General features: G+C 42.3%; 1 protein-coding gene across 4 annotated transcripts in view; it reads left to right on the forward strand.

The window, feature by feature from the left end:
- The window catches only part of dop (microtubule-associated serine/threonine (MAST) protein kinase dop), a 138,692-nt gene that overhangs the window by 105,235 nt on the left and 18,839 nt on the right, over positions 1 to 14,618 (forward strand). For all 4 annotated transcript variants that reach the window (XM_074102891.1, XM_074102893.1, XM_074102892.1 and 1 more), the window contains 14 exons: positions 158 to 283; positions 1,421 to 1,502; positions 2,096 to 2,200; positions 2,611 to 2,775; positions 3,781 to 3,902; positions 4,622 to 4,765; positions 5,484 to 5,589; positions 6,155 to 6,354; positions 7,209 to 7,279; positions 8,520 to 8,629; positions 9,536 to 9,653; positions 10,669 to 10,793; positions 11,530 to 11,632; positions 12,747 to 12,895. In XM_074102891.1, the coding sequence (XP_073958992.1) occupies positions 158 to 283; positions 1,421 to 1,502; positions 2,096 to 2,200; positions 2,611 to 2,775; positions 3,781 to 3,902; positions 4,622 to 4,765; positions 5,484 to 5,589; positions 6,155 to 6,354; positions 7,209 to 7,279; positions 8,520 to 8,629; positions 9,536 to 9,653; positions 10,669 to 10,793; positions 11,530 to 11,632; positions 12,747 to 12,895 (1,726 nt within the window). The remainder of the gene's footprint in view (positions 1 to 157; positions 284 to 1,420; positions 1,503 to 2,095; positions 2,201 to 2,610; positions 2,776 to 3,780; positions 3,903 to 4,621; positions 4,766 to 5,483; positions 5,590 to 6,154; positions 6,355 to 7,208; positions 7,280 to 8,519; positions 8,630 to 9,535; positions 9,654 to 10,668; positions 10,794 to 11,529; positions 11,633 to 12,746; positions 12,896 to 14,618) is intronic.

Below are 14,618 nucleotides of genomic sequence, written 5' to 3' on the forward strand. Positions count from 1 at the left end.
AGTGTTATATTAAAACTTGAATTAGGCATATTTTTTGCAGCATTATTAAGCAACATCAGCATCATTATGCACCACCTGTAATGATAATCGTAAGTGTTAGAGAAAAAAAAAACTATACCGAATAGCCGTATCTCACTTTTACCCGTGGCGTCCGCAGCTCGCCGTCCCGCTCCCCCGGCGGCGCTGGCAGCGGCGGCGAGGGCGCGAAAGAAGACGCCGTCTCGGCCATGTCTTCGCTGTTCGCTGCTCGCTTCCCCGCCGCGCAGAGAGCTATGGATGACAAGTAAGATAATATCTCACCAGCCGTTAGCCGCGACTCTGTCCGAGTAGAATACGGTTTTCACTATCTCGCGGGAACTACACAATCTTCCGGGATAAAAACTATCCTATGTCCATTTCCGGGACTCAAACTATCTGTATTTCATCTAACTCGGTTCAGCGGTTTAGACGTGATGAAAAAACAAACAAACAGACTTGCAAACTGTCGCATTTATTATATTAGTGGGATTACAGTACTGGTAATTTATTGAATCAGACGTTACTTTGCGGAGGTCCATATCAATTAACTAAAAAAAATTCTTTGCTCACCCGCGACCTTATGATAGTTAAGTTTAGTGTGTAGTCTAACATCTGGTAGCATGGTGTACGATTGTGTTGCTCTGAAGAGCTTTGGTTGAGTTCGAAACGCGTCAGTGTAGTGTGGTGGTGATAAGTAGATGGGTTTGTGTGATTTGTGTGTGTTCTAACAGTGTGGAACTAAAGGAACTGCATGAACACGCATATCTTGCATAAACTTAGCTGTCATAAGGTCACTGGTGAGAAAAAGTACAGTTCTGGTACCCTTTTAGGGCGTACGATAGCTGACACGGTTTGCACGGAGCTGGTGGACGCCTTTTGTAAAATAGTGCGAGCAGCGCTAACTGAAAAAAAAAGAGCTATTGTTTTTAAATTTTCGCATGTGCCAAAGCAACACAAATTGCCAAAAAAAACTTGAATGTTTTTAAAAGCGAGCTTTTAAGGGGCATGGAAAGGCTTTAGTTATCCATCGACAGGGGGTCGTTGTTTATGGCTGCCACCATATTGCGCATTATTGTGTGAAGGGCCATGTCGTCACTACTTTTGAAAATCGATATCTTTTCTGAATCAAGGAAATTTAATCACTACCTTTGTGCTATTGATATCATATTGACATTCCATACGCTAAAGAAATCATGACAAAAATGATGAAAAGGTTCCACCTTGGCACGTAAATTAATTTCTTGACTGTACTTTATGATTATTATTTCAAGGTTCAATTTTGTTGACGTATTGTTTAGGCACGAGAATTTTTTCAAAGATTGACTATCTATGAACTTAACAAATCACCTTGCTTCTCCTTTGTTTTAGGTCACTTTTACTAATCATGTTGTTTCGATTTCAGATTAAGATCACTAATTGAGGAATTGACTGAACTAGACAAGAAACCGGATCGGCCGCCCATTGAGAGATTCGTACAAAGACAGGTAATATAATAATTTATTGAATCAGGTTTTCCAGTTCGGAGGATCATATCAATGAAAAAAAAATTTGCCACAGCGGAGCGTGCAATAATATCCGACACATCCTACGGGCCCTAGAAATAGAGTCGTATCAGATATTTATCACGCTTTGTTGTGTCAGATATTGGTGCTGCTGACTGTACTATGCTCACACGCTATTTCAAACTAATAAAATTTGTTTGAGCGGAGTTAGTGTGGGGATATTTTCGGGTACCTTGTATTACATCAAAAGTGTGAATTAAGATTGTTTTTTTTTTTGGAATCTTTTTGTATTTTTAATTTCAATTCCAATTTTTTTCTGTCCAGTGGTGGTGTAGTGGTATAGCACGTGGCACGGAATGCCGAGGACCTGGGTTCGATTCCCAGCGCTGGTCTTATTTTTCTGGTTTTCTATGCATCTATATTTCAGTTTGTATTTTCGATATCAAAAGTGTGACCAAGAAAATGGCGTATCCTTGAAATTAAATGACGGCGGGTATCCTTCGCTGTTGAATTTTGTTTGATAAGGTTAGAGGTTATTTGTTTGCTCCTTAAAATATAGATGTCGCTGTCCACAGGTACTGGAAATGGCGCGAGACTGTCTGCATAAGTCCGAGTCGAAACAGGTCACCAGCAGCTATTTCTACGACATGGCCGATAGTTTGGATCGGTTGCTTGCTGAGGTAAGATTTACTCTCTCTCCCTCCCTCCCTCTCTCTCTCTCTCCTCTCTCTCTCTCTCTCTCCCTCCTCTCTCTCCCTCTCCTCTCTCTCTCTCTCTCTCTCCTCCCTCTCCTCTCCTCCACCCTCCCCCTACCCTCTCTCCCCCTCCCTCTCCTCTCCGAGCCGGCGTAGGTAATTATATCAAGGACGCTGCCGAGACGGAATACTGCTCCTTTTTTGTACTGTGGCAAGTGTACTAGTAGACAAAATTGGTCAAAATTGTGACCTCCAATGAAGACAGTTAGCCATATTTTTTTAGGTAATTATATCAAGGACGCTGCCGAGACGGAATACTGCTACTGTGGCAAAACCTACACACTGTTGGTATTTTTTTAAAGAAACGCATCCAATCTGTATTCTTTTACTTGCAGACTCGCGAGAAGTCGACGGAGGCGGGGGCACAGGTGGCGCCGCTGGTGACGCGGCTGATCTTAGCGATGGCGCGGCCCGCCCGCCTGCTGGAGTGCCTCGAGTTCGATCCCGAGCGGTTCTACAGGCTGCTCGAGGCTGCCGAGGGGCACGCGAGGCATTTGCAGGTACTGCTGTTAGCTTGGAGTTCCATCCTATCTGCACCCCCTGAGCACTTGTACAGTCGAATAAATTGATTCATGTACCAGGGTGAAATCTTTTTAATAATAAAATGTTCGTCAAATGCGTGCTTAATTCATTGAAGTGCTAAAGTTGTTTCTATGCTACGCAGCCCATCTCTACGGTGCGAATGGCAACACCAGCGCGCGACGCCCGCGCCCCTCTCTTGACTCGGCTCGAGCACGGTCTACCTATCGTCACTACTTAAAAAAAACTCGTACCTCAAAATAGATACTTTTTCTGAGTGAACTTTTTTTATTATTCGACTGGATAGCAAACGAGCAAGTGGGTCACCTGATGGTAAGAGATCACCACCGCCTATAAACATCTGCAACACCAGGGGTATTGCAGATGCGTTGCCAACCTAGATGCCTAAGACGGGATACCTCTAGTGCCAGTAATTTCACCGGCTGTCTTACTCTCCACGCCGAAACACAACAGTGCAGGATTAGCGAGCAAGATGGTGGTAGCAATCGGGGCGGACCTTGCACAAGGTCCTACCACCTGCAAACTGCAAACTTTATGAACATTATGTCAAGGTTCAATTTTGTTGACATATTGATTTTAGATACGAGATTTTTTCAAAGTAGTGACGTTATGTCATCCACAAGTTTTATTTAAAGTCATCATAGGGCTAGATCCCACAACTGTGATATTATCATACGTCATTTCAATCGATTTTGCTCGCATTTTACGATCCCTGATAATAATCGATTTCACTATGATTTCCTTGACAAAAGTATGGGGTGCCAACATTACATTAGTAGCACAAAGGTCCACCCTGGCACATGATTCAGATGGTTTGACTGTATAGGTAGCATCATGAGAGTTGAAGTGAATGATCACACGACATGATCTCTTGTTTGCGTGACTTCAACTCTGGTGGCATTACCTAGACCAGAAATATCTCGTAACCTCGGTCAATCCTCAACCTTTGATACTTTACGTTTCAGGGCATGACGTCCGAAATACCGAAGTACATAATCCACAAGCTGGGTCTCTCGCGGGACCCTCTGGCGGAGCTGCACGCGCCGCCGCCGCCGCCGCAGCCGCCGCAGAACGCCTCGCCCTCCAAGTGAGCTGTTTACTTGCTACTATACTCATCATCATCATCATCATCGGCCTACAGCAGTCCACTGCTGGACATAGGCCTCTCCCATGGCGCGCCACGATACTCTGTCTTCAGCCCCTCGCATCCATCCGCAGCCAGCGATCCTCTTAAGCAATACTCAGCGGCACAAAATTTTGCCCACTCTACATACAAAATTACCTGTTACTCAGCATATGTCAGGTCTATATCGGCTCGCATAACTGTTGAAAGCCATAATGTAAAGCCGAGTTTAGACTTGCAAGAGAAATCGTGCAAGTTGCATTACATTGCGGCGCTCGATTGACAACTACAAACTCGTTGGCTTTACGGCCTCGCAATGTAATGCAAAGCGGTGTACTAGATTTTTAGTGACCTAAAACTATATATTTGTACGCTTGCTTGCATGCTGAATACATGTGCTAAACTTATTTTAAGATCTTTTACAAATAAATGTTTTTGAATTTGTTTTTGAAAGGCCCTAATGTTTGTCATAACTCTTTTTTTTGTCTGAATCCGTCTATTGTACAGGATTGTTATAAAACGAACCTGACTTATAGAGTTCATAACGTATAGAGGTCGTCGGTGGTTATTCGAACAAAATAAACATAGACAGCCATCATTATACAAATACCTATCTGTCACCTAAATAACCGGCTCTTAGCAGATAATGGTGAAAGTGAGACACGTTTTGGCATGTATTGCAGGACGCGCGGGCGACAGTCCCCGCCGGGCGCGCCGGGCAGCGGGGGCGCCCCGCCTTCGGAGAATGACTACCAGGTCATAAAGCTCATCTCCAACGGGGCCTACGGGGCCGTGTACCTCGTCAAACACAAGCAGACGAGGCAGAGGTGAGGGCTGTTTGGTTAGCAGGGGTCGGCAATTGTAGGCTCCGAGAATGCTGTTTATAATTTTATCAAAGTCCATATTTTTTTTTAATATAAATAAGTAACTTATACACTATACAAAATAAGTAGCTCAGTAGGTAAATTAGTATGAAAAGTGACATTAACGGTCTTGGGTTAGACACTTGACCGCCTGTTGCCGACCATTGGGTAATGGGTTAAAGGGTTTTATAGTCCAGGAAGTATGAATTGACCATCTGTAAGCTTTATTTAGTACATAAACAAGATACCAATTCATATTTCCTGAACTAAACCACATCAATCGACCTTCGATGGTAGAATAGATTGGCTAACGACGACCGGCAATTTTCTACTACACCAATCGATGGATCGTCTATCGATGGTAGACACCACAGGCGTTCGTTTATTAACATTTACGATCAGATCAGTAGCGTGGTAACTACTCGATTCTAATCGGGTTTTCAGTGTTGACTAGTTTGTAATGTTCCATCCGAAGACACTCCGAACTCGCGGTTTTTTACTCTTCAAGTTGCCTAACGATAATATTCACACGACGCCACTAACAAATCTGCCAAGCCAAGATACTCAAAATACGCCTGCATTAAGCGTGTAAACTTCGTTCTTTATCTCCTTAAATAGATTTCACACAGGCGAGCCATAATATCAATGCATATTTGTGATTTACAATTAATTTGTATTGCAGGTACGCTATGAAAAAGATCAGCAAAAACAACTTGATACTCCGAAATCAAGTTGAACAAGCGTTTGCTGAGAGAGACATTCTCAGTTTTGCTGACAATCCCTTCGTGGTAAGTTTTGTTGAACTATTATCAAGAACTCCGTCGCTAATGGTGCCATAACATAAGTCATCGGTGCGCTAGCGACAGACGCGTGCGCTTTTTGCGCTTAGCATCGCATCGCATAGCATCGGCTGGCAACGCCCTTGTGCGGCGGCGCGGTTGGCTTATTGATAAGTGCGGGTAATTTGATAATTTATTTGTTTATTGCATCTGAAAAGAGACTGCAATTCAATTAAATTTTTTGGAGCTATCGCCAACAAAAAAGTTTGTATAGATATATTTTTTAATAATTCGTATTTTATATTAATTAATCAACAAACTAAATAATGTATATTATAGCAAATTAAGCATGAAAAATAAAAGAAACATAGTAGTAAGCTTACAATTGTTTCCACTATTGTTATTTCATTTCCTCGCAATCGAAGTGAAAAGCATAGTGTAAAACTCGAGCATTTTCCCCTCGACGTGTCTGTCCACCCTTGCCGTATTGGCTCGAGTAGCTACATGAACGTCTCGGGTAAAACGGCTCGTTTTATGGTCTCGTTGTAAAATCTTGTATTTATTTTCCATGCAGGTAACGATGTACTGCTCGTTCGAGACCAAACGTCACCTGTGCCTGATCCTCGAGTTCGTGGAGGGCGGCGACTGCGCGACTCTGCTGCGCGCCGGGCCGCTGCCGCCCGACATGGCGCGGCACTACTTTGCGGAGGCCGTGCTCGCCGTCGAGTACCTGCACTCTTATGGCGTCGTGCATCGCGACCTGAAGCCGGACAAGTGAGTGGCAGCCTACCTACCTACGAGCCACGAGTAAGGCGAAAGGTGTGCCGATTGATACGTTTAGCGCTATCCTGCGGGCACTAGTTTTTCGGGATTAAGAACTATCCTATCTCCTTCGGGTTAGTATAATTTCGTCTAAAAAGCAGCTGGTTTAAGTACAGGAGTAACTGGTCGAAGTAGTAAATGGTCTAAGAAGCAACTGGTCTAAGAAGCAACTGGTCTAAGTAGCAACTGGTCTAAGTAGCACCTGGTCTAAGTAGCAACTGGTCTAAGTAGCAACTGGTCTAAGTAGCAAGTGGTATAAGAAGCAACTGGTCTAAGTAGAAACTGGTCTAAGAAGCAACTGGTCTAAGTAGCAACTGGTCTAAGTAGCAACTGGTCTAAGTAGCAACTGGTCTAAGTAGCAACTGGTCTAAGTAGCAACTGGTCTAAGTAGCAAGTGGTCTAAGAAGCAACTGGTCTAAGTAGAAACTAGTCTAAGAAGCAACTAGTCTAAGTAGCAAGTGGTCTAAAAAGCAACTGGTCTATGTAGAAAGTGGTATAAGAAGCAACTGGTCTAAGTCAAGTGGTCTAAAATTCTTTGGCTCAAATTCGACTTCGCGGAGCTCCTATTCCGCGTACCTGACGCGCCTTGACGCAACTCTAACCTAACCTGGGTTTTATGAAGTTGTCGACAAAATTATTAAAACGTAAATTTAAAATAAAAAAATACGCGTCCAATATTTCCTCATAATCTAACTGACAGACATATAAATATATATTTTGTTTTTTACCTGGGAAACTACCCAATACTTTTACTATTTCATTTAGTCATCCGATTCGGTTTTGTAATCCTTTCTCATTTGTTACAGCTTACTGATCACCGCTACCGGGCATATTAAACTGACTGATTTCGGTCTCAGCAAGATGGGTCTCATGTCGTGTAAGTACAAAAGCCTCTGACGACTTTTCCAACAATCATATTAAGCTAATTCGTACCAGCATAGTGGTTCGCATCTATCATCATCATCATCATCACCCCAGATTCCGCACATGAATTTCGAAAAACTCAGAGGTGCGTGCCGGGGTTTGAACCCACGATCCTCTGCTTGAGAGGCAGGTCAAACCACTCGGCCACCACGGCTTTCGCATCTATCACTCGCATAAAATAATACGTTCTAGAATAGTTAATCAGTAAGTTTTTTTTTTGTTTTAAGTTTAGGGTATATCCATATTAGTACCTACACATGGCTCCATGGTATTAGACCGGGCTATGCTCGGTTAGAATAGGCCGGATCTATCTCTTTCCGTGGGCTTTGGCGTGCAGTGAGGTTAAGCAGCGCTAGCAGCTGCACCCACGCTCACCCCCCACCCAGCAGCAGGGTAGGCAACTGTACCGCTAAGATTGTTTTTTTTTTGCAGTCTTTTTGTATTTAAATCCAACGAAAATCCAAACTGAAATATGGATGCACAGAAAAGACCCTGAAAAAAAAGGCAGCACTGGACTGGACTGGTCCAGTGGTGGTGTAGGGGTTTAGCACGGAATGCTGAGGACCTCGGTTCGATTCCCAGCGCTGGTCTCTTTTTCAGGGTTTTTTCTGTGCATCCATGTTTCAGTTTGTACGTTCGTTAACAGTACCGCTGTCTAACCCACTCGTGCCCCAGTCGTGTTTTGAGAGTGGGCAGCTGCGCTCTCTATTGCCAACTCAACTACGAACCCGGGCACTGCGGCGTGGAAGGCAAGGGAAAGCCACCAAACCATTTTCCCAAGAAAGTCTGAAGTTGCGCTACTGATTCTCATCCGACCAACGACCGTATTAAATTATATCGTAACGGATAACTCACGTCTTAAATCAAGTTTAGCTCGACATGTTTCGGGCTATTTCGTAGTCCTTCTTCATAGGAGCACGCGACTCGGCTGCCGCGACCCGCGAACTACGCGCCGCCGCTCTGCTCGAGCATATGTCGAGCTAAACTCGATTTAAGACGTGAGTTATCCGTTACAATATCGTTTAATATGAGTGAGTCACGGTAGTTTCATGTTCAAAACGACCAACGACCACTCTGCCAAGAGTGTAGCCATTTAGAAGAGATGACAATAATGACATAAAGAATATCCCTGTCCAATCTCTGGTTGTTACGATACCTTATTTTCAATGACAGTGCATTCATGTTTCTTTTAGTGGCTACGAATTTATACGAAGAGTATGCGGACAGGGAGGCGCGGCAGTTTTCTGATAAACAAGTCTGCGGCACTCCCGAGTACATCGCGCCGGAGGTCATACTCCGACAGGTGAGATAACTATGGATAATACAATTTCTGATAGTTCTATAAAGAGCCTCAACTCTCGCGGGCAAGCCTGAGCCGATGTTCGGGTTGGTCAATTTACACTATGCTGTATATGTATACACTGTCCGATGCTCGGGTCGGTGTATATACACTACGTTGTATATATACTTCACCCGATGCTCAAGTTGGTGCATATACACCGTTGTATGTACACCACCAGATGCACCAACCAAGCATCGGCACACCACGAAATTCTTTAACTCTTGTGTTGTGAATATAGTAGATTGTACAACAAGAGCATAAAACGAGCCATTTTACCCAAGACTTTCATATAGCCACCCGAGCCCGTACGGCGAGGGTGGATAGACACATCGAGGGGAAAATGGATTTAATGCTCGAGTTTTACACTCTGCTTTTCACTTCGAGGGCGAGGAAACGAAATAGCAACAGTGAAAACAATTGTTCACTCACTACGTAAATTTTATTTTTCATGCATTACTATATAATTATATTTTTTTTAGTTTTAGTGATTTATTTTGATTGATTTGATTGATTTTTAGTTTTATATAAATAATAAATGTATTAAAAAAATATAAAGAAACTTCTTTGTTTGTGGCTGTTGACACCTAATTACCTTGGTCTTAGACGAAGATTTTATTTTATGCACTAGTGCATAAAAAGTCATTTTATGTCGCCTAGATCCAGCGTAAACACCAACTTTACGAGCATGAGAAGTGAAAAATATATTTTTTCTTTCTTTCTTTCTTCAATGTGCTCTCGAGACAGTTATTTGTATTGCTGTGCGAATCTTTTTATCACCAACCAAGGGGCATTCATAGTCGCAAAAATGGATATGAAAATCGGGAAGTAAACACTTCCAGGTTTGATAGTGATGCTATTTCTGTCCAGGGTTACGGCAAACCGGTGGACTGGTGGTCGATGGGCATCATCCTGTACGAGTTCCTGGTGGGCTGCGTGCCCTTCTTCGGAGACACTCCTGAGGAGCTGTTCGCTCACACAGTCAATGGTGAGACTTGATGAAACCAGGAAGGGGAAGCAAATGAGAAACGTGCCGGTATGAGAAACTGGTAAAGTGATTTTACGCAAAACATGGTCCAAAAGTTCAACTATTGCGAAAAAATAACTTCATCAAAAGCCTTATTTCTATGATATATGATAGACTAGTTTATTGCACAAGCGGACGTACTGTCAGCAACAAAAATATACATACGTTTGAAGCGCCAAAAATATGTATGCAGGACTTTATTGCCTGAACATTAAGGTCGTGCATACATATTTTTTGCACGTTAGCTGTATTCATATCTTTGTCGCTGACTGTACCTATCTATTCAAAATCAAAAATACTTATTTGAGCAGCGCTGGCCCTGGGGTAGAGCAAAAGGAGCAGTCGCTCGAGGCGTCAGATGGCAATGGGCGCCATTTTGCAGTTTGTAGTCCAAATAAAATTATGATGTTGCCTTTCGAGAGGCGCTGAAGGGGTGTAGACTATCTCGCTCTACCTTGATCAAGGGCTAGAGCTGACGCTGTATGTGTAGTCAAATGAGGTTACCTACGTTTAACGCTGTTATAGCTACGAAGCCTGAGGTCTCGGGTTCGATCCCCGGCCGGGGCGGATGTTTGTATGAATAATACGAATGTTTGTTCTCGGGTCTTGGATGTTTAATATGTATTTAAGTATGTCTTTATCTATATAAGCATGTTTATCCGTTTTCTAGTATCCATAGTACAAGCTTTGCTTAGTTTGGGACTAAGTCGATTGGTGTCAAGTGTCCTATGATATTTATTTTTATTATTTATTTTATTTTCGGCCCTTGAAAGCGATTCGATCCGAAACCTGTTATATCGACGTAATAATTTCGTGGTGTATTTTTTAGAGTTGTTCATTTGATTGTACTCAACAAAGTTGACTAGGGCAACGGAGAGAGTGATTGGCCTGGGCGCCAGTTATTGGCGACTTTAAGAAAAACTTTGTGCTGTGCCAGTTACCCTACGTTTTTGTGTATTAAGCAAAGTGTTCGTAGATGACATCGAGTGGCCCTCGGAGGAGGATTTTCCGATAGCGGTGGAGGCGCGGGCGATCATCACCGAGCTGCTGGCGCGGAACCCCAGGGACCGGTTGGGCACGGGCGGCACGCATCAAGTCAAGGCGAGTTTTTATAACAGTACTAGCGACACGCCCCGGCTTTCCACGGGTATATTTTGTCCCCTACATATTGATTAGCGACGCGCTCATGTTTATTTTAGTTACTAGTTTTTGCTCACGACTTCGGTAGTCGCGCGCTGTTCCCACGGGAACTGTGCATTTTTTCGCGATAAAAAGTAGTCTATGTCACTCTCACTCTCTGGCCCATAAACTATCTCTATGCTTAAAATCAAGCCGATCCGTCGCTCCGTTTCGACGTGACAGACGGACAAACATACAAACACACACACAACTTTCGTATTTATAATATTACTATGGATAACTAGCCGTTACCCGCGATTCTTTCCGCGTAGAATTCGTTTAACTCCCACGGGAAATATGAGATTATCCTGGATTAAAACTATCCTATGTCTTTCCTCGGGACTCGAAACTATCTGTGTACCGAATTTTATTTAATTCGGTTCAGCGGTTTATAATATTAGTAGGATTACAATATTTGTTGTGTATAATTAGCTATCAAGCGTGTGTTTTTTAAACAAATCATAAAAATATCAAAGGATTTGATGAACTCCAATTTTTTTCAAGTTGATTAAAAATAGTCGTTACGTTTTTTTATATAACACTTTTGTAGCTTTTTTTTGTAGTTAAAGTTATATCTTGAAACTATTCTTAATCGTGTCGACATCCATATTTCTAAAAAACGTTGTAGATTTAAACTATGTTATGTAATTTTTAACAGGAGCATGTGTACTTCTACGGTTTGGACTGGAACAACCTGCTGCGACGGAAAGCTGAGTTCATACCGCAACTGGAAAACGACGAGGACACAAGTTACTTCGACAGTGAGTGTTAAACCTAATTTCTATCACCATCATCACAGTATATACCGGGTGGGGCCTGTAATATGAGCAAATAATTAAAACATAGATCATACCTACTCCTCAAACTGAACAACATTAGTTCAGCGACTTTTAAAAATAATGAGTTCTTTAATTTTTATTACACTCTTAAGTTTATTCGAAGAAGAAATGTAAAGCAAAATGCTTAATGTTTGTAGGATGACATGCGACGTTAGTTGGGGTCTAGGATGGCGTACATTGATAGCAGTATTTAATTTGTATGAAAAAAGGAAAATTCTAAGGGGCTGTTTCACCATCCATTGATTAGTCTTCACTGACGGAGACGGCATCACATTTAACCGTCAGCTTACACTAATCAATGGGTGGTGAAACAGCCCCTAAGTAATTAGGTAACAATACAATTACAATGCAGAAATCGTGCACACCGTGATGTTACAAGAATCAACAGAGACCCCCAAACTAGGCAGCCTGTCTCTTGGGCGGTCAAGCTTAATTTAAAAGAAAAGATTTAACCAACTAATCCCAAATTTAGTTACATTATATAACACACACTAGGCCACCACACGCCGTGGTGGCCTAGTGGTTTGACCTATCGCCTCTCAAACAGAGGGTCGTGGGTTCAAACCCCGGCTCGCACCTCTGAGTTTTTCGAAATTCATGTGCGGAATTACATTTGAAATTTACCACGAGCTTTGCGGTGAAGGAAAACATCGTAAGGAAACTGCACAAACCTGCGAAGCAATTCAATGGTGCGTGTGAGTTCCCAATCCGCACTGGCCCGCGTGGGAACTATGGCCCAAGCCCTCTTGCTCTGAGAGGAGGCCTGTGCCCAGCATTGGGACGTATAAAGGCTGGGATAATGATGATGATGATGATGATTAACACAACGTAAGACAACATAAGGCCGAAAAACACAAGCTACTGATTGAGAAGCTATTGACTGAATTGTGATGTTTTTATGGCGTCAAATAAATGTATTTTCATTTTTTCTAAAAGGCTGGCAATGCACTTGTGACTCTTCTGGTATTACGTATTCGCTTACCATTGGGCGATCCGTTTGTTCGTTTACATCAAAATGAATACGCGTTTGTCGCAGGCCGGTGCGACCGCTACAACCACAGCGAGGCGGACACGGACGAGGCGGCGGAGGCGGGCGAGGAGGCCGGGCTCTTCGCCGCGTTCTCGTCCACGTCGCCGCAGTGGCGGCGCCACTACCACCACTCGGCGCTCGACCACGACTCCAGGGTCAGTCACATCTACTAATAATGGCTACATATCGGCTTGCATACTTATTCAAAGTCCGAATGTAATGTTTGTCAGAATTATCGTTTGTCATAACTCTTTTTCTCTCTGAATCCATTACAGTAGAATCCGGTTATAACGACGCCCAAGGGACCGGTGATATTACGTCGTCCTAACCGGACGCCGTACTAAACGAACAGATGTGCTTTGATGGTGGCTCATATTTAAACCAAAGACATGCTATACTTACGTCGCTAAAAACGGTTGGCTGTTAAATGCGAAGTCGTACTAAACGGACTACACTATAATTGTTCAGAATTGTTGTAAAAAAAGCTATAATTTTCTATCCGATAATCATTTAAAAATTTCAGAAAAATGTAAGGTGTGGGAAAAAAAATATGACAAACGATGATTCGGATAAAAATTACGGTAGGACTAGCGAAGAGTACACGAATTTTGGCGCTCCCGCTAATAATGACATACTCCTCATCATCATCAGCCAGAAGACGTTTAATTGCTGAAAACCACTTGCGTACACCAGTTGCCCGTAATCTCACGCTGTCGTCAATTCACCTAGTGGGAGGCTTGCTAACCCTTTGTCTTGTCTTCCTGTTCATGGTTCCCGCTTGGGAACTTTTCTCCCCCAGTTATCTGTTCTTTTAGCGATGTAGCCCGCCCAGGCTGACCAGAAATATAAAAAACCTGACGCGAGGGCAGCACTTCTACGTTTTATATTGCAACATTGTTTACACTTACTATACGATACCTACCAGTCATATTGACAACGGTGTCGGTGGTGTTATTTAAAGGAATATTGTCTCTCTCAGACTTTTTCTATGACAAATACTTTTATACATAAAGTCTATTCATCCTTCCGTGTCTTATCATGTTAACAAACGTGACGTCACAGATGATAATAGACAACGACTAGTGATTGGAAAAGTCGATAAAATATACATAAAACCGATTATTTTGCTATTAACATAAAGAAATCCGTAAGCAAGCCAAGTCGTCAGAAATATTACAAAAAGAGCACTCGTAACATACGACATCAAGCGAAGTAGCGAAACGATTGATATTTCTGGATTCAACTCTTTTTATTTTATTATTATTTCCTCTAGTGGAAAAGGCAAAGGTTGAACACCATTACAGCCAAGTTTTTTCTTCTTTTTTAAGATTTTATTTTTTCTTCTTTTTTAAGATTTAACTCAATATGAAATGACGTTTAGCGTAACCATAGACACCTACGCAATGTCCGTGTCCCTCTTCGTCTGAAATAAATATTGAAATCAACCACAACAATTCCGAGTAATTATTATGAATGCATTTTCCGAAATCTCTACATTAAGTATTAATTGCCACATTTATCCATATCCATAAGTGGTCGTTTCCCATCAATACGATCATAGACGATCTAGACATTGCAATGGCAGATATTTTTGAGGTTATTCATTCGTTCCTTCGATTATTGAAGGCAATCTTATTCGAAATGATGTTTTTCAGTGTTTACTTGGTTGATTTCAATACTTTGTGAGTTTCTTTAAGTATACAACATTTTAAGTGATGGTTATTGTGTAATCCGAGAAAAAAGTTTGACAGTGTATTTGAGAAGTGTTTGTTTACATGATAAGACACGGTAGGATGAATAGACCTTAGTGAATTATTTTCCTTCCAAGGCTATGGATAATATTCGGTATTTTAACCCACAAAAACACTAAATAACACT

This window comes from Choristoneura fumiferana, chromosome 19 (assembly GCF_025370935.1).
Source record: "Choristoneura fumiferana chromosome 19, NRCan_CFum_1, whole genome shotgun sequence".
Classification (NCBI taxonomy): domain Eukaryota; kingdom Metazoa; phylum Arthropoda; class Insecta; order Lepidoptera; family Tortricidae; genus Choristoneura; species Choristoneura fumiferana.